The sequence below is a fragment of the Arachis stenosperma genome, chromosome 8, assembly GCF_014773155.1.
Source record: "Arachis stenosperma cultivar V10309 chromosome 8, arast.V10309.gnm1.PFL2, whole genome shotgun sequence".
In the NCBI taxonomy this organism is placed as follows: domain Eukaryota; kingdom Viridiplantae; phylum Streptophyta; class Magnoliopsida; order Fabales; family Fabaceae; genus Arachis; species Arachis stenosperma.
In genome coordinates this window covers 26758263-26780559 of record NC_080384.1, presented here as the reverse complement: position 1 = coordinate 26780559, position 22297 = coordinate 26758263, and the positions used below count along the sequence as shown (strand labels likewise).

General features: G+C 35.9%; 4 protein-coding genes across 11 annotated transcripts; 3 read left to right on the top strand and 1 right to left on the bottom strand.

The window, feature by feature from the left end:
• Positions 1-5572: 5572 nt before the first annotated feature.
• LOC130944537 (pumilio homolog 2-like) lies at positions 5573-11972 on the top strand. Its single transcript, XM_057872889.1, has 9 exons — positions 5573-6929; positions 7768-9308; positions 9399-9540; positions 9624-9731; positions 9849-10061; positions 10146-10256; positions 10464-10658; positions 11182-11356; positions 11437-11972. The coding sequence occupies exons 1-9, from the start codon at positions 6276-6278 to the stop codon at positions 11475-11477; spliced, it is 3180 nt and encodes a 1059-aa protein (XP_057728872.1). The 5' UTR covers positions 5573-6275; the 3' UTR covers positions 11478-11972.
• Positions 11973-12509: 537 nt separating this feature from the next.
• LOC130944540 (uncharacterized) lies at positions 12510-14324 on the bottom strand. The gene is made up of 2 exons (XM_057872891.1): positions 13042-14324; positions 12510-12941 (listed from the first exon to the last, which is right to left on the bottom strand). Exons 1-2 carry the CDS (start codon positions 13399-13401, stop codon positions 12765-12767), a joined length of 537 nt encoding a protein of 178 aa, XP_057728874.1. The 5' UTR covers positions 13402-14324; the 3' UTR covers positions 12510-12764.
• Positions 14325-15075: 751 nt separating this feature from the next.
• On the top strand, positions 15076-18004 carry LOC130944538 (transcription factor PCL1-like). 7 transcript variants are annotated; one of them, XR_009072063.1, is made up of 4 exons: positions 15077-16338; positions 16554-16674; positions 16901-17103; positions 17258-17755. XR_009072063.1 is itself a non-coding variant. In XM_057872890.1 (2 exons), the coding sequence occupies exon 1, from the start codon at positions 15343-15345 to the stop codon at positions 16300-16302; it is 960 nt and encodes a 319-aa protein (XP_057728873.1). In that variant the 5' UTR covers positions 15077-15342; the 3' UTR covers positions 16303-16338; positions 16901-17201. The 7 variants fall into 7 exon arrangements, 1 of the variants encoding a protein (XP_057728873.1); XR_009072064.1 differs by lacking the exons at positions 16554-16674; positions 17258-17755 and adding an exon at positions 16675-16772 and having other exon boundaries at positions 15076-16338; positions 16901-17201; XR_009072062.1 differs by lacking the exons at positions 16554-16674; positions 17258-17755 and adding an exon at positions 17809-18004.
• Positions 18005-19341: 1337 nt separating this feature from the next.
• On the top strand, positions 19342-21815 carry LOC130943911 (uncharacterized). 2 transcript variants are annotated; one of them, XM_057871999.1, is made up of 5 exons: positions 19342-20054; positions 20603-20771; positions 20946-20978; positions 21148-21242; positions 21354-21815. In XM_057871999.1, the coding sequence occupies exons 1-5, from the start codon at positions 19662-19664 to the stop codon at positions 21579-21581; spliced, it is 918 nt and encodes a 305-aa protein (XP_057727982.1). In that variant the 5' UTR covers positions 19342-19661; the 3' UTR covers positions 21582-21815. The 2 variants fall into 2 exon arrangements, with proteins under 2 accessions (XP_057727982.1, XP_057727983.1); XM_057872000.1 differs by lacking the exon at positions 20946-20978 and having other exon boundaries at positions 19502-20054.
• Positions 21816-22297: the final 482 nt, after the last annotated feature.

Below are 22297 nucleotides of genomic sequence, written 5' to 3'. Positions count from 1 at the left end.
TTATAATTAACCAACGAAAATTATAATAACATGAGCAAAAAACCTTGTAATTCCAACTGATAAAACTCAAAAAATTATAAGTTCGAGGAAGAGAAATGATGTACACAACAATAATTTAGGTGGTCTGAGAGTTCGACTCGACCACTTATAAACATAACAATTCAGCAGGTAAATCAGATTCACACAAAGTAAAAATATGACACACCTAAACAACAATGTAATCAGTGCAATTCAGCCATCCAGTTATTTATTGGATTAACCATATGTTCCCCACCGATCTAGGTATGCATATCCGAGTTTAGATTACAGTCTATGGACCATGTATACAGTTTCTCACTAAAATACAAGACAACCCTCAAACATCACAATAGTCACACAAAATACCGACACAGTAAACTTTCCCTTTATGAAAATCAACCATCCAAATATGGGCAAAAACTAATCATAGTTACTACTCATATAACATTGTTTTTTCGAGTATTTAATAAATCATACATCAAACTAACAAGATATATACGTCATTAAAATTCGAGGATATAGATCAGCAGTTTTTCGGCAAGAATGGTAATTTTTAATGCAAAAGGTAACTTTTATTGGAAGATTAATGATTAGAGAATTGAAAGGATTTAATCAACACTTCCATGACCTATTGAAATAGAACATAGCCACTTGAAGAAAAAAACAACAAAAAAGCAATAGAAAACCGGTGACTTTTGTAGATTCATAAGTCTGCAATTGATCTTATTGATATGGTCACAATAAAAGTAAAGTCAGTCGTATGTGTGAAAATAAACATTTAATTTAAACTTTTCCAAACTAAAACACGGTTAATATAATTAGAATCATGTATGCATTGTCTTACTTACAAAAACAAGAGACCGATCAAACAGCCATTCCTTCAAACAAGATGATAGTGTACTAGGATCAAAATAGCATTCACCATCATCAAAATCGATCATCCAAAGGTTTGGTAAACTAACCAACATATTCACACTTTAATTTATCATGTGCACATCAAGATATCTGCAAAGTAAAAATAAATCACACTTCATAAATCACGGAAACAAGGTTATATTGAACAATGATCAAATAGTAAATTAAGACCTGTTCTCCAATTTATTGTCTTATGCAATACGAAACTCGACTTGATGGGAAAATATACAATTACACTCCCTCAGGGAAAATACAATAGTTCTCACATATTAAGATTAATTGCTAAACAGAAAAAGAAAATAAAAAACAAAATTCCTGCAAAAAAAAATAATAACCCGTTAAGCAAATAGGTGCTTGTCTATGGAAAACAACTATTCAATAACCTGCTAAGTAATCATCTACATATTGTCAACTAGATATCAACAAAGGTCCACACAGTAAGGAAAAATAAAAAGGGCATATTTGAACCAAGTTTTTGCAATTCTTCCTGCGAAAAATTTAAATCAAAAGCAACCATCCGCATCACATTTTTAATCAACAAGATTCGACACAATAATCATGCAGCAAAGTGAGGTTTTCACTGTCAGAAAATCAACAACTCGGCAATATAAACAGTTTTCAGCACTAGAAATAACAGAAATAGGGATCATGAGAAAAAGACATCAAGCCACTAACCGGTAAACATCGATGATGGTAGGTTTGAACCATCCAATGGTCACGCGGGAGGAGGTCCCAGGCCGTCGACTGACGCAGAACGCCGAGCGCAAACGACGTTGGGTGATGTAGGTCGCGTCGGCAGATATTAGAGCTCCAGATCGCGCAGGGACGGAGCGCCGAATGTTTAGCCACAACGTGGCTCACGGGTTGCTTCTATGTCAGGTGGCACCTCAGATAGGGATGCTCAGCAGTCACAGTGCACACCAATTGCTGCCAGCAATGGAGGACGTGTGCGAGGGAGGTTGGCTCCTGAAGTCTTGTGCGGCAAGGACGCAGTTCGAAGGTCACATGGCGGTTGCTGGAGACGGGATGTTCAACTTCGACAATGGAGATTTTAGGTGATAGTGTGGCCTTCCGTTCAGAATAGATGAATTGGAAAAAATTTAAAAATAGGGATTAAAATAAAACTGAACAGGCATTTAGGTTAATTAGGGTAAAAAGAGGTTAATTCTTATTTTTAATTCATATTGGGCTTAACAAACAATCCATTGTAACCATTGTATAGATATTTCATTGGCTTTTTAGCAAAACTCAAAATTATGTCATTTAAATTATAATTATTGTACTAACATTTTGAATTATAGTTAGTTGGTAATTATTGTACTAGCATTTAGTAATATTTATTATTATATTATCATCGTACATTTACCGGATCTATATATAAATGGCTAACATTTTAAACCATAAATCATAATACATTGGATAAAGCAAAATGAAGCCTCTTCATGCTGCCGATGCAAGGCATTAATCATATCAATATTCATGGTTAATAAACATGTGTAGACATTTTCTTCTTTTTTCCCCCTCATCAATAGAATAAAGGCTATCAATTTGACTCAAGCTTGAAGCATAAGATGTGTATATATACCACCTTAGTGAAAAGTCAATGAAATTTGCAAAGTATTTTTATAATATAATGCGATTCTTTCTTTTTTCCTGACTTTGTTTACTAGTTGTATTAAATTCAACATGAAATTGAGCAAGGCTGACTTGTTCAAACTTCAAACCCAAAATGATTATAGTGCTTTGTCTTCTACTAAGGGAAGATTTTTTTATGATGGAGAAATTGCCTTTGTATTGAACGATTTAAATTACACAAATTTCACTTGATCTTTGGATAATGAAACGGATAAGTACATCAATTTACATTCTTTTTTCTTTTTCTTTTCCTCTCTTTTTTCGCATAACTTATATTCCACTCTCAAATCATTCTTATTTTATTAACTACTAATTCATCCTCAAATAATTTAAACGCTGACCATTTTTTTTGAAAGATGTTATTAATAAAATAGTTCTCAAACAATTTAAAAATTTAACAAAAATAATTAATAAATATTATATTTTTTATAAATAATAAAAAAATTATAATTAACAATTGACTTATTCATTTAATTTAAATTTTTGTGATAATATTTTAATAAATATTTCATAAAAGTATTCGAAACAAAATTTGTTATCTAAATTTTTTATTTTTTTTAAAAGTTTGGTCATTCACAATAAAAAATAAAAAAAATCGCTTGATATAAAATTATCAAATTTTGAGGATACAAAAAAAATTTATTTTTCTAATGATACTTGCAAAAAATGGCACTAAAATATGATCTCTAAAATTTTTTAATATATATTTAATATCTAATTTTTTTATCGTATCTGTAAATCTTTCAAAAACTTATTTGTCGTTAACATCTTTTATGATTAATTTTGTTAGCGATATATACTTTTGGATCTCGTGTTAATGGTTTTTTTCATTTTTTTTGTTTCTTAACAACACAGGTCACCCCACCCAATTTTAAGAGAATAAATGAGTTAATAGTCAATTTAATTCTTGAAATTTGAAGTTAGACTTAAATTAACTTCTAAATAACTAACTCAAATTGGACTCTAAATTTACAATAGTGACTCGTATTAATTCCTGATTTTATCTCCAAATCGTTAACGACATGCTAATTTGAGATGTTAATGTATCACATCGGGTAAAATAAAACAACGTTCACATCCAATCTTTAATAAAATAACCTCACCAATAGAATTAAAACACATTTTTGTTCACTAATAATTATCATGAAATAAAATTCGTTCTAAGATCAATTTGAGTGAAACGACTCATTTCATTTAAGATTGAGTCCAATAATATATTGAGTATTAACTTAGAATAAATTAATAAAATTGCCCACAAAATCCCTTTTTTTTTTCTTTTTAAGTTTTCTCAGTCCTTTGAGAAAGATGTAGTATATTATTCTAAAATGTATTAAAATTATTGCTATCAAAATTTCATTTATCATAAGAAGTGACACCGATCTACTATATTAACTTGCAAAACAAAAAAGGACCAATTTGGTTTTCTCTTTATTTTTGGTCGACAAATGGATGAAATTGGATAAATTCAAGACTTTTTTTCAACAGGAAAAATTGTTATCTCCATTTGGTTTTGCAGAAAAACCCATAACCCTAAATTGGTCCATTTGGCATCACCCCTTTGGGCTATCTGTTTTATTTAGGAAAAACTTTACCGAGTTAAATCTTTTAACTTGCTATCATCATCATTTTTTTTTTGACAGCAGCTATAATTATGATTGTACAAAACAAAAGGGGAGCAAAAAAAAAAGTATATATCGTGCCAAGAATTGATGACTTCTCTTCTTGATGGGTGGCACACAATTTATGATCATTTAACTAGGTGAGTAAAGTTAACCAGATTGCAGTTCATATGATGACGACTGGAGTTAGATCTTTGTAACTTCAAGGTCAATAAATTTGCCTACCTAGAATTAAATTCGAGAACAATTTTGCCTGTGATATTTACTTAGTTAGTACTTAGTAGTAGTTTTAATATAAAGGAATAATTGAGTGTGTTAGTTCATTATTCTAATCCACTTATTTAGTATTTATTAATTTTAGAAATAATTAATAAATCTTAAATAAGATAAATTTTAATTATTTTTAATTTTTTTATTAAATATTTTTATACTTAGATGAGTAATAACTTGAATATATATGTTATATTTTTAAAACATAAAAAATAACAAATTTAAATTTTTTTATTTAAAAATTAGAAAAATAATTAAAAATAAATTAAGACTCAATCATTTTTCCTTAATATATAATCTATATACTATAGATTAATGAGAAAATAAAGATTTTTATTTATTTAACCGTTGTAGTAACTTAGACTGTATTTATTTTTTGAAATTGAAATTAGAAGATTAAAAGTGAGTATTATATTTAATGATCAGAGATTAAAATTAAAATTTTAATATCAAAATACAAAATTTTAGTCAATACTTTTAGATAATGAAAATACACAGAATATTATTATATTAATATTAAAAATTTTTAAAAAATATAGACTAAAATTTTAATAACTCTTTTTTTTTAAATATTCTCATTTAATTTCTTAAATTCTAAATCTACTCCTTGTTATCATATTTATCTTAGATTAAATACGATATTGAAATATAATTCAATATATTTTATAGCGAATATAGTACAATGTATTATTAATATTGTATTAATGATAGGATTAATAATGTCATAGATAACTTAGACATCGACTAAAGTCCTCTTGGCTTTTGAAATTGACTTCATACATCAAGATTGTCCATAAAAAAATATTAATACACAAAATCAATCTAAAAAATCACTTAAAAACTTTAGTCCTTAGACATATAAAAGGTCATGCATCATAAAACCTGCGTATAAAAATAAGCTCAAGGAACGTCATTCTCATTCCTTCTCAAGTAAGATAATTTTCTTCTTCATCATATGTTATTTAAATACAAATTATACATTACATAACCCAAATGAAATAAAACGGTTAATATAGTAAAGGAAATGAGTACTGATAGTGTATATATAGTTGTAAGTGAGTAGATAACGGTGACAGCACAAAGTTTGGGGAGCAGTTTGAGTAAGAAAAGAAAAGGTAGAAGGAAGTAGAAGAAGTAGAATCCCCAAAAAAGAGAGTGAAGTTAGTTTTCTGAAACCGAAAGTGTGGGAAGTTGAAGAAATTTAACTGGTGCGAATTTTACTGTACTTTCCCTTATTTTACTCAACCAGCGAATCTATTAACACTACGTGGCACCCCCAAACAGATTCTGCTTTTCTGCTCTCTCTGCTCTCTGCATTAATACCCCGCTTTACCACCAAATTCTATTTAATCACTTCCTCCAAAACAAAACCCTAAGGGTTCTTGTAAGAACCAATCGCCGCCGGATTCACCTCTCTTTCTCTTTCATTTCTAACTCTGCTTTCTCCTTTCCCCATTTCCCCCACGTTTATTTTCTCTTCCTTCGTATATTAGGGATGAATTTCCTTCTCAGTGATCATGGCAACCAGCTTCAATTTAATTCCGCAACATCGTTTTCTGATTGATTGAGAGCTTCAGCTCCATGAATGTCTCTGTTGCAATTTTCGTTTAGTTTATTAGATTTTATCTTTTATTTTATTTTATTTTATTTGCATATTTGCTTTTCGACTTAGCAGCAGTTACAAGCTCACTCCTCGAGTTGTAAATACGGGGGATTATCGTTTTGATGAGGAAAGTTTAGATTTTTTATCAGGTTTCTAGCTTTGTTGGGGTTGCTTGGTTAAGGGATTTCCATGATCAGTTTTGGTTGTTGAAGAAAATGTTATCCGAATTCGGAAGGAGGCAGATGCTTGGTGGTAACGAGGGTTCCTTTGGAGATGAATTGGAAAAGGAGATTGGGATGTGCCTTCGTGAGCAACGAAGGCAAGAGGCTGATGATCTTGAAAGGGAACTCAATATATATAGAAGTGGATCAGCGCCTCCAACTGTTGAGGGTTCTTTGAGTGCAGTTGGAGGGTTATTTGGTGGTAATGGCGCAGGTGCAGGAGCAGGTGAAGCTTCTGCTGCTGCCTTTTCGGAGTTTTCCAGGACTAAGAATGGCAATGGTTTTGCTTCTGAGGAAGAGATGAGGTCTGATCCTGCTTATCTATCGTACTATTACTCGAATGTTAATTTGAATCCTCGACTTCCGCCTCCTTTGATGTCCAAGGAGGATTGGAGGTTCACACAGAGGCTAAAAAGTGGAGCTTCGGCTCTGGGAGGAATTGGAGATAGGAGGAAAGTGAGCAGGACTGATGATAGTGGTGGTAGATCTTTGCTTGCAACACCACCGGGTTTTAACTTAAGGAAACAAGAAAATGAGGTGGATAACGAAAAAATGAGAGGCTCTTCTGAGTGGGGTGGTGATGGACTCATTGGTTTGCCTGGCCTGGGACTTGGGACCAAACAAAAGAGCCTTGCAGAAATTTTTCAGGTAGCTTCCATTCATCTTGCTCTATCTTCTCAACTCCTTGACTCATATTTGTTTATTGTTTTATATATTCCGGTCATGTGTCATTTTGTTTTTACACTTATGATCGTCTACACATCTCATAGAACCTTCATTTTGTCATGATGTTAAATCAGTTTGTGTATTAGTTTCCCCCATTAGCAAGCTGTTATTTTTCTGTTATTTCTGTTTCTGATCAGACTGACCTTCTATATGAGGGCCCTTGATTTTGATTCATTAATAAAGTGTAAATATTTGGTTTCATTCTAGCTGCAAGACTCAACTTGGACAATCAAGTTTTTCCTTGATAGATTTTGTAAAAACTCTGATATCAGTTATACTATGTATTTGGTTAGAATTTAAGTCTGATTCATTTAAACGCAAAATTTCTCTGTGCGCTTCTGCAATGTTATTTGTAGTGTTTGTGGTGTCCAAGATGGCAGCATGACATACTGTCTGAACTTAAAAAAAAAAACATTTTGTTTTTGTTCCAGTTCTACTGATGTTCTGTTCCCTTTTGTTTGTCCACAAGTTGTGGGCATGCACTAAATTCACATTGGTACTGATAGTTCTTTCCCTTGCTTTATATAGTTTATTTGCTACGTTTAGCTCAAAATATTTTGGGCACATTAAATTTGTTAGACCTCATACAGGTTGAATAAAATGAGTTAATGCCATTTTGTCAGTAATCATTCACACTCAACCATCGCAAAGAAATTATCTTTTTGACATATGTGTAATGTGTGTGTATGATTCGATCTGTTCTATTTTGTTCCAGCACACTTATTTCTTCTACTTGGTCATTTGGTTTGTAATTCTCCAGGATGATATGGGGCGCAGCACACCCGTTAGTGGCTTTCCTTCCCGTCCAGCCAGCCGTAATGCATATGATGAGAATGCTGATACCATAAGTGCTGCTGAAGCAGAACTTGCTCATTTACGGCGTGATTCTTCGGCCACTGATGCTTTAAGATCTGGATCAAATCTTCAGGGGTCATCTTCAGTCCAAAATATTAGCTCTCAATCTTCGTATACTTATGCTGCTGCACTAGGTTCTTCCATGTCACGAAGCACTACTCCTGATCCGCAGCATCTAGCTAGGGCTCCCAGTCCATGCCCCACGCCTATCGGTGGTGGGAGAGTTGCTGCTGCTGAGAAAAGAGGCATTACAAGTCCTGATGCATATAATGGTGTTTCCACTGGGAGTGAGTCTGCTGATATTGTGGCAGCACTATCTGGCATGAACTTGTCAGCAGATGATGTGCTAGATGGTGATAACCATTTCCAATCACAAGTTGAGTCAGAGGTTGATAATCATCGTAGATATCTTTTCGGTATGCAAGGTGGCCAGGATCATGGCAAGCAGCATGCATATTTAAAAAAGTCTGAATCTGGGCACTTGCAGAAATCATCCTACTCTGAGTCAGTTAAGAGCAGTGTGACTGGATCAGACATCAACAATCTGGCCTTCGATAGACATATTGATCAACAGAAATCTGGTGTTCCTTCCAATAAGTCTTATTTCAAGGGATCACCTACTTCTCCTTTTAGTTCTGGTGGTGGTATGCCAGTTCAATACCAGCCCTTGGATGGTACAAATCCATCATTTACCAACTATGGCATGAGTGGGTATGCTGGAAATCCTGCACTAGCTTCCTTGATGGCTAATCAACTTGGAACTGCTAATCTGCCACCCCTTCTTGAAAACGTTGCTGCAGCTTCAGCAATGGGATCCCCTGGATTGGACTCAAGAGTTCTTGGAGGTGGTTTGCCTTCTGGAGTTGCCTCCCCAGCTGATATGCATAGTCATGGTCGGCTTGCAAATCAAATTGCTGGTGGTGCTCTTCAGTCTCCTTTCATTGATCCCGGGTATCTTCAGTACATGAGGACCTCTGATTATGCGGCAGCACAACTTGCTGCTCTTAATGACCCATCTATGGACAGGAACTACTTAGGTAACTCCTACGTGAATATGCTTGAGCTTCAGAAAGCTTATCTTGGGACGGTGCTTTCTCCTCAGAAGTCGCAATATAATGTTCCACTAGGTGGCAAGTCTGGTGGTTCCAATCATCATGGTTATTATGGAAATTCTCCATATGGTGTCGGCTTGTCTTACCCTGGAAGTCCTCTGGCAAATTCTTTATCCAATTCTCCTGCCGGATCTGGCAGTCCTATTAGGCACAATGACCTGAATATGCGTTTTGCATCTGGAATAAGGAATTTAACAGGGGTCATGGGAGGTTGGCATCTGGATGCTGGAAACGTGGATGAAGGCATTGCTTCTTCTCTGTTGGAAGAGTTTAAAAGCAATAAAACCAAGTGTTTTGAGCTTGCTGAAATTGCTGGTCATGTCGTTGACTTCAGGTATGTTCTTTTTATGTTAATTTTTATCGTTTGTAATTTTGTTTTGACCTTCTGAAGAATTTCATTTAATGAATTCGCTCTAATGGACAGTGCTGATCAATATGGGAGCCGATTTATTCAACAAAAGCTTGAAACAGCTACTACGGAAGAAAAAAACATGGTTTATCAGGAAATCATGCCACAAGCCGTTACTTTGATGACTGATGTCTTTGGTAACTATGTTGTTCAAAAGGTAACTATTACCGTCTATATTTTCTCTGGACACTCGGATTGATTCTTTTTCTGATCTTGTGAGTGACCATTGATATGTTGCAGTTTTTTGAGCATGGACTTGCATCCCAGAGAAGGGAATTGGCCAACAAGCTTTTTGGTAATGTTCTGAATCTCAGCCTTCAAATGTATGGTTGCCGTGTCATCCAAAAGGTATTAGCAAATTTAGTGCCATTAGCTGATATTTCTATTTGTGGCTCTGTTTTCTTGGTATTATGTATGTTAATCTTTTTCCCGTTTGGCTTTTGTGCTTTATGTATCCCGCCTTAGGCTATCGAGGTTGTTGATTTAGACCAAAAGATAAAGATGGTTCAAGAGCTTGATGGTAATGTCATGCGCTGTGTTCGAGATCAAAATGGTAACCATGTCATTCAGAAGTGTATAGAATGTGTCCCTGAGGATGCAATCAACTTTATTGTCTCAACTTTTTTTGGCCAAGTTGTGACGTTATCAACCCACCCATATGGTTGCCGGGTGATACAGGTAGGATTTCTTGGCCGCTAATGTTACTCCTTTCTTTAAGCCCTTAAGATCATTGAACGGTGAATTATATCTTTCACGTGGCAGAGAGTACTGGAGCACTGCAATGACCCTAATACACAACAGAAAGTTATGGATGAGATTTTAGGTGCTGTTAGCATGTTAGCACAAGATCAGTATGGAAACTACGTCGTCCAGGTTTATTATTTATTCTAATTACTTAGAATTTGGGCCTCCTTTTGCTACAGTCATTGATGGATCTTTGGCATGTTGCCTTCTAGTCCCTACCCCACCATTATTCTGTGTTCAACACTTCAACTGTTTTAATACTTGAAATTATATTCGCGTATCATGTCATCCATACCTGTCAGTTAATCTCTTTTTTGTTTCATCCTCATAAAACAGCATGTACTGGAACATGGGAAGCCTGATGAGCGTTCGGCCATTATAAAGGAATTAGCAGGCAAAATAGTTCAAATGAGTCAACAGAAGTTTGCCTCTAACGTTGTCGAAAAATGTTTGACCTTTGGAGGTCCTTCTGAGCGCCAATTACTTGTGAATGAGATGCTTGGAACCACGGATGAAAATGAGCCTCTTCAGGTTTGTTTTAAATTTTAGTTCCGATTATGATTCTAGAGTTCCCTTTGTTTGAAGCAAGTTGCATATGATGAGATGCATGTTTTGTTGGTAACTTCATTACTGAGGGATGGAGATGTGTTGCTCGCTTAATCGAGTTTGCTTAAATGTGATGTTAGTCGTGTTAAGAAAAGTTCCAATTATGTTCTGTTGAGATCGTGAGGGAGGCTGGTCTGTCGAATATCTTTGATTATTTATCCATCCAATTGGGTCCGACCTAGTAGGACAAGCTTTTTTGTTGTTGTTGTTGTTGTTGTAGTAGTATCCGCTTTTGCCTTTCAGTATCGTTGATCTGAGCCTAATTAAATGTTTTGGCATGGGAATTTCTTTTAAAAATAAAATTTCACAATGGATTGAATGTTACGTTGTTTGAACAGAATAACGAGCCTTCACATTTTTGGTATTGAAACTTTTGATCACAAAAAGTGTTATTCTATGTTGCCGTTCTTGATGCGGATATAATCTTATTTCTTTCTGTATAATACAGGCAATGATGAAAGATCAATTTGCAAATTATGTCGTGCAAAAGGTGCTCGAGACTTGTGATGACCAACAGCGTGAGCTAATCCTTTCACGAATTAAAGTCCATTTAAATGCACTGAAGAAGTACACCTATGGAAAGCATATTGTTGCCCGTGTAGAGAAACTTGTTGCTGCCGGAGGTACGTAATCCTTGAACTTTTCATGTTGAGTTTTCATATGCATGTAAGCATGCTAAATGGGGTCTTTTGGTTTCTTGCAGAAAGGAGAATTGCTGCACAGTCTCCTCATCCTGCTGCTTAGTTGGGCGTAGAACAAGTATGTTGTTTGTACAGCTAACTGAGACTAGTGTGAGCTGCTTCTATTTTCTCTCACATTTTCTACCTGCATCCAGAGGGTATGGTTGCCTCTGTCTATCTGAGATGGGTAGTAGCCTATTAAAAAATAAAATTCTCGGTTGTAATGAACTGTACATTTTGTAGTTCTAAGTTTATACGTAGAATTTAAGTGCGTTGGAGTATCAGGTATGTGCAACGCTTGGTGCGCGCACACACCTGATGCTCATGCAGAGGAGATAAAATGACAATACAAGCCAGCCAGCAAGTTAAGGATGATGTAAATTCTATAAAATGGTGAGGGTAGTTTTTACAAGTTGGCGCGATGCGACTGTACAAATATGTTGCCATGTGAAGAGCTGTTAAATGTTTTAGGTTGAGGGCAGGATTTTTTTATTCCCCTTCATGTATGGTTATTCACTGACTGTTTATTCCCCAATTTTCAAGTTTACTTCTATCATCATATGTTGTGTGTTGGGATACTGCCTTTATGATGCTGAGTTTCTTGTCATCCTTGAGTTTGACTATATATGGATGGATTATGCAAACCGGCTCAAGTGAAATTTGTAGGGTTTTAATTTGATCAGGCTTGGAATAGAGTTCTAGTCACCTTTTTCAAAGATTTAGACTTCCTTTTAGTAGCAACTAATTTCCTTAAATATTCAAAGTAGGAAAATGAAAACACCATCTTTTTGTTCTTTTTCTTTTTCTCTAAATCACCAGATTCAACTGTAATTAATTTTTGCTCAAATATAATGATTACAAATTTGTAGACCTATATTTCTTATGACATGATGTGGCGACGATCGAAATAATGAGATTTTTACCATTTAGAAGTGTAAATCAATCCTAATTTTGCTTTAAAATAAATAAATAAATATGCCTAACAATACCTCTTGAACAGATTAATAAACTCCATGTCTAAATGAGCAACAATACCAACTTATGCTTTGATGGTTGACCCAGGAGTCCAGGACAAGATAAAAGAAAACTCTTCCCGTTTCTAAAATGAAAGTGAAACTTGTAACATTCATGTTGTTATATGAAAACAACTCATCCATGGCATGATGGCATGATACACCCCAGTCGAAAATAAAACCGGATATTGGAAAGGCATTTATAAGGAATCTTATCCAAGCAAAGCTAGTTCTCTCTGCATTTGAAACTTGATCTATCAACATTTTCATTTTTCAGTGTGAAAGGCTAAGTAATTTGGTAATTCATAAATAGTACAAAAAAGGTTCATGATTGGACCCTAATCATCATCTTCATCTTCATCTTCATCAATCTTCTGTCCAAATCCTCTAGGCCCGGCTCTGGATCTCACCACCTTCTTCTTCTTCTTCTTCCCACTTTTGTTAGCCGCTTCTTCCTTCTCAAACTTGTCCTTCTCTCTTTTCTGCAAGAAATCCGTCACTCCCAAATAGATAACCTGCCATATATACAGAGAGACCTCTCATAATCTGAGAAACCCAAACCAAGAAAGAACATCACAACACTAAAGCTAGAAACTTTGTGTACGGTTTTAATACCCCAATAGTAAGTATTGATAGCCCAATGAAAGCAATGAAGAGAAGTGCTGAAATAACTGTGGACACCCCATCATCATTGCTGGAGACCAATTCCTTGGCAGCATCAACCGCAGCTGAATCCGAAGGTACAATATCTTCAGCACCAGCAGAAAGAGTAGTTGGCCTAACTCTACTACTTCTGTGAGAGATTAGAACTGGTGGGTCGTGAAAAATGATGAATCTTTTTGTTTGGATAAGGTTGTGTGAGACAGGTGTTAGAGACAATGGAAGGGACCTAGTTCTAGTTTGAAGAAACAAGTAGGAGTTGGAGTGAAAACTAGAAGAGAGTAAGCATGCAATCTGTGATGATGAGGTAGCCATGGTTCATCTACTTCCAACTCCAATCACTTCCCAAAGTTTCTCTCTCCAACAACTTGGGGACACATAGGAATAACGAATGTTGCCGTCTGAAATTTGGGTCTTGGGCTTCGTTTTGCCCAACTACAAGGCCTGTCAGATTCAGAAGGCTTCGCACTGCAGGGTCAAAAACGTAAAAGACTTTAATGAGATGAATATTGATTATTGAATATTATTGGATAATGGATTCCAATTCCATCATAGTCAAACTACAGCATCTCGGACACGCATCAATTTACGATTTTGCACTTGCAACTTTCACCCTATTCTTATCCAGAAAAAAGATCTCAAAACCAATATCTTATAACGTTTTTCACACAATACAACTTGATGTATCTCGAGTCCTTCCTTCCTTGGGATCATTTCTTTATTTTGGTTTTATATTGTTGCTTCACAATCAGATGACTAAGAAGAAGAGACTAGAACCTAAGGAAAACCAATTGTATTTATTTTCTAGATCTTTCTATGAAAAGTACTCCTTATTTAAACATTATAAAAGGAAATACAAATAGTATAGTTGGTGCTAGTGAAGGCGGTGCTAGGATTCTCCGCCGCAGGATTTGATGGCTTGATGGGAGAAGACGGAGGTTTGTGAGTTGGCCAATAAGCATATTGCAAAGGATAGCGTCCCAAATCGTCCACGTCGATTGGTTCATCCCTTCCAGCTGTATAACAAATCCCAACACACACACACACACACACACATATATATATATATATATATATATATTAATAAATCAATTTCTCCTTTTGTCCCTTTCAAGTTTCAATTCACATCCTTCAACTACGCCATGGAACGAATTCTCCTTCCTTCCAACAAAAGAAACCCAATACTTGAAGTCTTGAACTTTGAGCGCCCCATTTCTTGACCTCCCAATTATTGGCACCTTATATGACGTCTATATTTACCAACTTAGAACTGCCATTAAATTAACCATTTTTTAAAGTGTAAAAGTGCTTTCACTTTGGCCCCGTGGCCATCACCCCCACGCACTTTCACACTAACAGACATTTCACACCTGTCTCTGGATTCTTCCATTATTACCCTTTATTTTTTTGGCAAAGATTTGGATTCCACCATCAAATATTCAAGTATTACTATCCCACAGGATGGTCTAATTCTCTGGGCTTCTTATATTTTGTTTCGGTTAAATTATCACTTATTATTATTTTTATTCTTTAAAAAACTTAAGTTGGTAACACTTGTTAGTTTATTTTTTATATAATCTCTTCTTTAGCATGCATAAGTTTATATAAGCTAAGCTTGTTTGAACTTTGAATTCTTCTAACTTAAATATAGACAATTCCTATAATTGGAAATGTGATAAATTGTTCACAAGTATGATGTTATTGCACTTGCCAGAGTACAAACATGGAGTAAAATTAGCTACACTAAGGTAGAGCGCGTAAACTGCAGCGGGTGACACGTGTGGCACTAACGGAGCGGGTAAACGGGAAGGGATTAGACGGCGAGTAAGAATCGTTAGATATTTAGAAGATCAAAAATATCTGGCTAAGTCGTCCACGTTGGCACCGAGTATTGCACTTTTTCCTCTCTATAATTCAATTTTCCCAAACTGCCCCTCTTAAATTCTTAAAATAAAAAAAAGCGCAATAATATATTAATATATTGTTGGGGGCCAAATATCTACACCTAAATGGTGAGATAGTCTTGGCAATTGTTTGCTCTTTTTAATTGAACATCAATCTTCAAATTCCATCAATCCACCCCCTTTTTTCCTTTCCTTTCCTTTCCCTTCCCTTCAGCCTTGACTTTGGATCCAAAAACGCAGATATCGAAACCGTTTTGCTCAACAGACTCTGTTTTCTGTTTTATCAGTAGTGCGCTGCCCACACACACCAACACTTAACAGAAACGGTTACAGCAACCGTAACAAAAAAAACATGGGAGAAGAGGTTAAGATCGCCGACTACCCAGGCGGCGGCGCCGACGACGAGCGTGTTTCCGAGTGGGAGCTTGGCCTCCCCTCTCCCGCCGACCTTCCGCCGCTCTCTCAGGCCCTGATCCCGCCGGAGCTTGCCTCCGCCTTCAGCATCACCCCGGAGCCCTACCGGACTCTTCTCGACGTCAACCGCGCCTCGCAGGACACCATCTCCGCAATTCGCGGCGGCGCATCCCAGGCCTTCTCCTCCAGCAATTTCCAACTCGACGACCGCGCCACCGTGTTTGAGCCCGACGCCACGGTGTTTGCCGATGAGGAATTAGAGCCCGATCGAGATGGCTCCGGCTCTGATTCCAGGAAGCTCCGGAAGATCGACAGCGCCGCCGAGGAGGCCGATTCGGCAGCGCCACCGGCCAACGACGATCCCTCCGCCCGGTCAATGAAGCGGCCGCGTCTCGTGTGGACGCCTCAGCTTCACAAGCGCTTCGTCGACGTGGTGGCGCACCTCGGAATCAAGAACGCGGTTCCGAAGACGATTATGCAGCTAATGAACGTAGAAGGATTGACTCGCGAGAACGTTGCGAGCCACCTTCAGAAATATCGCCTTTACTTGAAGCGAATGCAAGGGTTGTCCAACGAAGGTCCTTCTTCTTCTGATCAGTTGTTCGCGTCGACTCCTGTGCCGCAGAGCTTGCACGAGTCCGGCGGTGGTGGCGGAAGCGCGGGGCATTCCCATGGAAACGGACACCTTCCGGTTCCAATTCCGTTGCCGTATCCAGGTCCGCCGGCGATGATGCCAATGCCGATGCTCGGGATGCCTCCGATGGGTATGGCCGTAGGGAACCACCACGGATTCAACCCGTTGGCGCAGCAACGGGATTGGTCCGGTGCGAATAAATTTGGTTCCGTTGTTTCGTACCCTCAGAGTCACAGTCAGGGCGTCACTCCTAGTGATAAATGAATTCCAACTTTTGAATTTCTCATCTCACTATTAAAGGTGAGCGCTGAGCACTCATCACACAATTATTTTTTTTTATTTTTCTTCTCCTTCTCCCCCTCTTATTGTTTCATTATTCACTTCGAGTAATAATAATAAATAAGAATTAGCATTTAGCAATCATTATTCAATTACACTTTATCTGTTTTGTTAATTAAATTTGAATACTCTGTTTTTGTTTTTGTCAATTTCTGATGGCGCGCTAATTATTTCAGAAATAGAATGAGTAATATGTATGCATCTTTGTTTATATTTTCGGTGTTTACCAATGTGATTATGCCGAGGGTGAGGTGAAATGATGCAGTTCTGTGATGTTGTCGTCTATTGATTGTGAAGGTGAATACTGAATCCCATTGAATAGGTGTTATATCATTCTTTGCTGTCTTGTTAATTTGTTTTAATGGACTTTCCTGTGACTTGTGACACTAAGCTAGGTATGTACATTTCCCCAGGTTTTTCAACCGTTCTTGTTGCTAATTGATTATTTAATTGTATTTTCAAGTTTCAACCCTGTGCGGCTGTGGGAAAATGATCTTGTGTATATGTGATGTTCCTTTTGTAGATTCAAATGTTAAATTAATGGTCATTCCTTCAAGTCAGTTTCGGAGGAGCAACTTCATAATTCACATGCAGACATCATGGAGCCAAAACTACAGTTTGAATAGTAATATGTAACCTTTCAGCAGAATGTACATACCTATTCATTTGCATCATATTGTAGCAGCAATCTACCATGTGGTCTGCCCAAGGACAGCTGATTCTAAAGTAAATCCCTAATTTTTACTTTGATTCATAACTACTATCTATCTATTACGTTTTGTACTCCTGAATATGTTTGATTCATAAAGAAAATATTTAAACCACGCATTTTATATTTTGTTTGTTTCTCATTTTAGTTCACTTAATATTGTGGATAAAGCTGTTGAAGTTTGGCAGCATTGGCGTAGAGTATAGACTGGGAATACAAGATGGTTCCCCACATGTTAGTGTAGACTGTAGAGTGAGGACTAGAGGGTAAGATGCATATCTGAAAATGTTTGGAACAGGAAGCAAGATGCACGGTGTTGGAGAATTTAATTCTGTTTGGGATAAATATTATGAATCAATTAAAGAAATCTTTTTAGCACAACTACAATTTATACCTTAGCATCATAAGGACAAAATTTTGACTCCAACTTAGCACGCTACCCATTCCCTTCCTAAAGAGATAGCACCATAGATTCCCCTTTAGAATAACACTTTTCATTGTGGTTTTGCGGGACAATTTTCCTTTTCATGCTTTGCCAATTACAAAAGTGCAAAAGCGATATGCATGCTAAAGAGGATTTGTGGAAAAATATGTATGCATCTACATGTATTTAGTTGGGATCTATTCAGACGTCACAGTAAGCGTAATTTAAAGAGTTGCTCATAATTATTTTTCCCTCTTTTTTGAATGTTCTATATAATAACATGTGCTTCTTAAGCCAGAAATGATTGAGATGACGATGATTGATGTCAAACCAAAGGAGTCTCTAAAGATAGATAGAAAGGAAAAAATTATCACGGTTGCTCTAGAACCACTAGGAAGCTGAAGGTTGCTTAGATGAACGGTTCTCTAATATCAAATTATCAAGTGAGAGTTGTTACTTATGAGGAACATCTTACGAAGTTTAAAATGTTTCCTAACGATTGAGTTGAAAAATTAGATGGTCTTAATTTTTTTTTTTAAAAATTGTTAACATTTTCGATTCCTTCCAATATTATTTTTTGGAAAAGTATAGACCAACAATATTTTTAAACAATGTATGAACAATGTAAATTAATAAGGTTAAAAGAATAAATTAATTTTAAATTTAATTAATAGCATTAAATTAGAGTGTAGTGTATTTTTTTTAAGTACAGAAAAAGAATTCTCCATCCCAACAACAACAACAACGAAAAAGAAGATGATGCCACGTCCACCATTATATACTATAACATGGAGTAACGAGAAAATCCTGAATCCAAAATGGACAGAGCCCCAAAATAGTTGAAATAGATAAAGTAAATTGAACTACACCATTTAGGCATTTACGTTCTACAGACTATAAATCACAACGTTGATGAACTTTAAAAACAATAAAAAAAATTTGCAAATCAACAAACCGTAAAACTTAATTGACGTAACATTGAGTAATTGGAAACAACTTAGCATCATGATACAATATCCATCAATGAGGAGCTCAGTGGGTGAAGGAAATCAGATTGGCTCTGGAGTAAGGTGATGAAGGCTTTGGAGAGAGGAATCAAAGGTTTGATTCAAGCTCAAGTTGGAGGAGGGGCAAATACAAAATGGTGAAGAAAATTAGAATGAGAATATTATTGAAAATAAAAAATTTAGAAACTAATTTGAAAACATTAAAGACAATTCTAAACAATAAAAACAACTTAAAACTCATTTACAATCAAGCCATTTGCAATGTATTTTTTTAGTAGTAAACATCAGGGCTTATAAAGAGTTCGAAAACACTACATCCAACTCAAAATTTTAAGATGTCAAATTAATGAGTCTTTTATCTTATAAACTCTTTATTTCTCTTTAGGTTTTTTAATTTGAAACTCAGTTCATTACACTTCTTACACTTGTTACTTAACAGAATCTAGTTCAACCAGAGTCTTCTTCAATCCCAACTGCCAGCCTACCTTTAGGCCATGTACAACAGCCCAGAGCTTGGCTTGAAAAGCCGAGCAAGTTCCGAGATTAACCATGTATCTTGCGATCCATCTTCTATCTTCCCTCTAAACAAACCTCCACAATCAGCAGGCTTCGGATTTCCAGATGAGGCTCCATCTGTATTAAGTTTAATCCATTCATTTGGAGGGGTTGCCCAAGCTATGTGAGCTTCTATTCTCCTTTCTGTGCTACGGTGCTACCTATCATCAACTTAGCTTCGTTGAAAGCTATTGTTATCTCATGATACTATTGAAAGCATTCTCAGGTCTTGTGAATGGTGGGGAGAAATTTCCCTGTTTGGCTATTTCCAAATCATCCAAGTGGTTGTCGATAGTTAACCACTTAATTTGGCAATTTTGTCCAGTTTCTATTACTAAATTCCAACGGAATCACACCAATATTCTCTCGTTTTTTTGTCAGAAATAAACAATGTTATCCAATCAATTAAATTAGGAAGGCATAAACCCAATAACTTGAAGCCCCCATACAAAAAAGTAACTCCTTACAGACAAAGACTATATATACCACTTTCTACCAAAAGAAGAGATAAAAAGAAAATTTATCACGATTTAACAAAACACATGATGTATTGACCCCGAAAAAAACGCAAGAACAAAACCCGATTAACATGATAGATTTTTTGGATAAGCTGATTAACATGCATGGATGTGGATTGACTAGGTCTCTTCCTCTTCCTCCTCCTTTGACTGCACCCAACAACTTCCTTTCTCAAATTAGCACACAACTATGCTTGAGATCCCTTCTTTCCATCCAGACCCAAAACCCGTCACTTTCTTTCATACCCACTTGCAAATATAGATATACAGGTGCTTTCAGCTACGGCAATCATGGGATTCGTAACAATGGAGGAAGACGTGGCAACAGACCAGTGGCTATGAGAGCAAGCCGCGGAGAATCTCCGTACGAGATTCTGGGAGTGTCCCCATCCGCAACTTCCGACGAAATCAAAAGGGCCTATAGGAAACTTGCCCTCAAGTATCACCCTGATGTTAACAAAGAGGTAAGTTCCAATGTTTTAAGGGGTTAATTGTTAATTCTATCTCTCAGGTGTTTTTTGTGCCCGCATGGTGTTTGTGAAAAGAACCTTAGGTATTGTTCGGCATTTCTTGACTTTCTTTGTAAGTGGCGGCCTGTTTTACATAAAGAGAAAATGGCCGAAGCTGCAATGACTACAAATGTTGCAGCTTTCATTGTGGGAACAAATAGTAACACTGATAAAGGATAGCACACAACATAGACAATGGTGATTTTCCGTGAATGCTGTTTCTCCTCCGTTGTTCCCACAAACAGTGCAAACAGAAACTGAAAAATGTAAACTTGAATGATCACCTGAGTGAATAGCTAGGTTTAATGAATAGTGAACTTTAGACAATTATGAACAGAGGAAATAGTACTAGCACATTGTATGAGGTATATGCTCAAATTTTATGCCTCAAGGTGTAATTGTTCTATTTAAATTTGTCTGCCTCTCTTAGTATTCACATTGATTTTAGACTTTTAGTTATATTTACAGTTATTGTATTAATAATTAATATATTCTTTTCATAGGATAAGGCGCAGGAGAAGTTTATGAGGATAAAGCATGCATACAATACCCTGATAAATTCTAATTCCCGCAGAAAATATGATTTTGGAAATCGTGGTTCTGATTTTTCATATTCCTCTTCTCAAAGAAGCCAAAGTAGGAGCACACAAGAAGAAGAATTTTATGGATTAGGTAAGAATCCAAGACACTTATTTTTGTTGTATATCAGTGCCTTGCAGTTATTTATATATATTTTTTTAACCTTTGAGATGCTTCGTATCCTTCTGTCCTATCATTTCATTTGTTAGCTGCCTCTGCATTTTTTCCCCTTCAAATCCTCTTATGAACAACATCTCAATTCTGCAGGTAATTTTTTCAGGGATGTTCAAATAACAATAGGTAGATATATACTCTCTGGTAGACATCATGTGAATATGTGATCATGTCAGCCATAAGTTAATCTACATTCCTTACTAATTTTGTTGGGGAAAAGGGACGTCTCCTAGTATATAGCAACTATCTTTCATAATGAAGCAGTGTTTAGGATCTTATTATTTTGTTATTACAGAGGACTTTTTTAAAGATCTTCAAGAAGAATTCAAGAACTGGGAAGCTAATGCTGCTTCAGAGGGAAAGCCAAAGAGCCTATGGGAGGAAATAGCGGTAAGACTTCCCTCTTAGCATATTTATTTATTTCCTAGATGTCATATATATCTCAAAAAGGTTGGAAAAAATGACATGCATGGGGACTCAGCTCAAAACTTTTCATTTCAGGAAATAGGAGAAGAATTTGTGGAGTTTCTTGAGAAAGAACTCAATATTGTTGATACAGAAGCTGATCAAAATAACAATGAAACAACAACTCAGGGTGGAAATAAATCTAACATGTCTGGGACAGGCACACCGGATAATGAAGCTGGCAAAGGAAAAACAAGCATTGAAGATAACCTTGATGATGTAGAAGCCACTCTGGCCAAGTTAAAGAAGGAACTAGGCTTATAGGCTTATAGCACAGATGGATTAGGTTCCAAGTAGGCCGGGACCATTAAAGATTGCCTAAGTGGGCGTGTAAAGTTCATTTGCTTTGTGTTGGGAGCTCAAGTTGTCAAATTCATGAGCATACTCTTTTATAGTGTTTTAAATCCTCAATTTACATGGATTCCAGGTTTGAGACCCTGAATAATTTTATATTAGTAGGGTCTCAATACCACAAAGTGAATATATTCTTTTGGGTTACTCATTTCCCCGTTAGAGTGAAGTTTTTCTATATTTGTTCTCTCTTGGTTTTTGGCCAGCATAGAAAATTATAAATTTATATATTTTTTAAGGTAAGGTTTTATAGTTTTACAAAAAGTGTACATAAAAATTTAATCACCAAATTTTGGTTATATATATATATATATATATATATATAGTTGTTTCACATATTTTTAATGGATATTTTGTATTTTAACATTTATCTTATATACCTATCATGTGATTTATAATTTTATAATAGTTTAAAAGAACACATTTTAACAGCTTTTTAAGGCTTGAAATTCAAAATAATTTTGTAGTATAAGGTAATTTAAAACTCCCCACAAAATGAAAATATACCTTAAGTTTATAAAATGAATAAAAATAAATCAAATTCAAATCTTTCTGTATATAAATCTTAACTTATAGAAAAAATACCAAATTTGATCCTTAAAATTACACTCGAATCTCAATTTAGTTAT

Coding starts and splice junctions, on each gene's coding strand:
- LOC130944537 (XM_057872889.1), top strand. CDS start 6,276: ATGTTATCCGAATTCGGAAGGAGGCAGATGCTTGGTGGTAACGAGGGT. Junction 6,930..7,767: donor GCCTTGCAGAAATTTTTCAG/GTAGCTTCCATT, acceptor GTAATTCTCCAG/GATGATATGGGGCGCAGCAC. Junction 10,062..10,145: donor ATGGTTGCCGGGTGATACAG/GTAGGATTTCTT, acceptor TTCACGTGGCAG/AGAGTACTGGAGCACTGCAA.
- LOC130944540 (XM_057872891.1), bottom strand. CDS start 13,401: ATGGCTACCTCATCATCACAGATTGCATGCTTACTCTCTTCTAGTTTT. Junction 12,942..13,041: donor TATCAATACTTACTATTGGG/GTATTAAAACCG, acceptor TATATATGGCAG/GTTATCTATTTGGGAGTGAC.
- LOC130944538 (XM_057872890.1), top strand. CDS start 15,343: ATGGGAGAAGAGGTTAAGATCGCCGACTACCCAGGCGGCGGCGCCGAC.
- LOC130943911 (XM_057871999.1), top strand. CDS start 19,662: ATGATAGATTTTTTGGATAAGCTGATTAACATGCATGGATGTGGATTG. Junction 20,772..20,945: donor AGAAGAATTTTATGGATTAG/GTAAGAATCCAA, acceptor TCAATTCTGCAG/GTAATTTTTTCAGGGATGTT. Junction 21,243..21,353: donor GCCTATGGGAGGAAATAGCG/GTAAGACTTCCC, acceptor TTTTCATTTCAG/GAAATAGGAGAAGAATTTGT.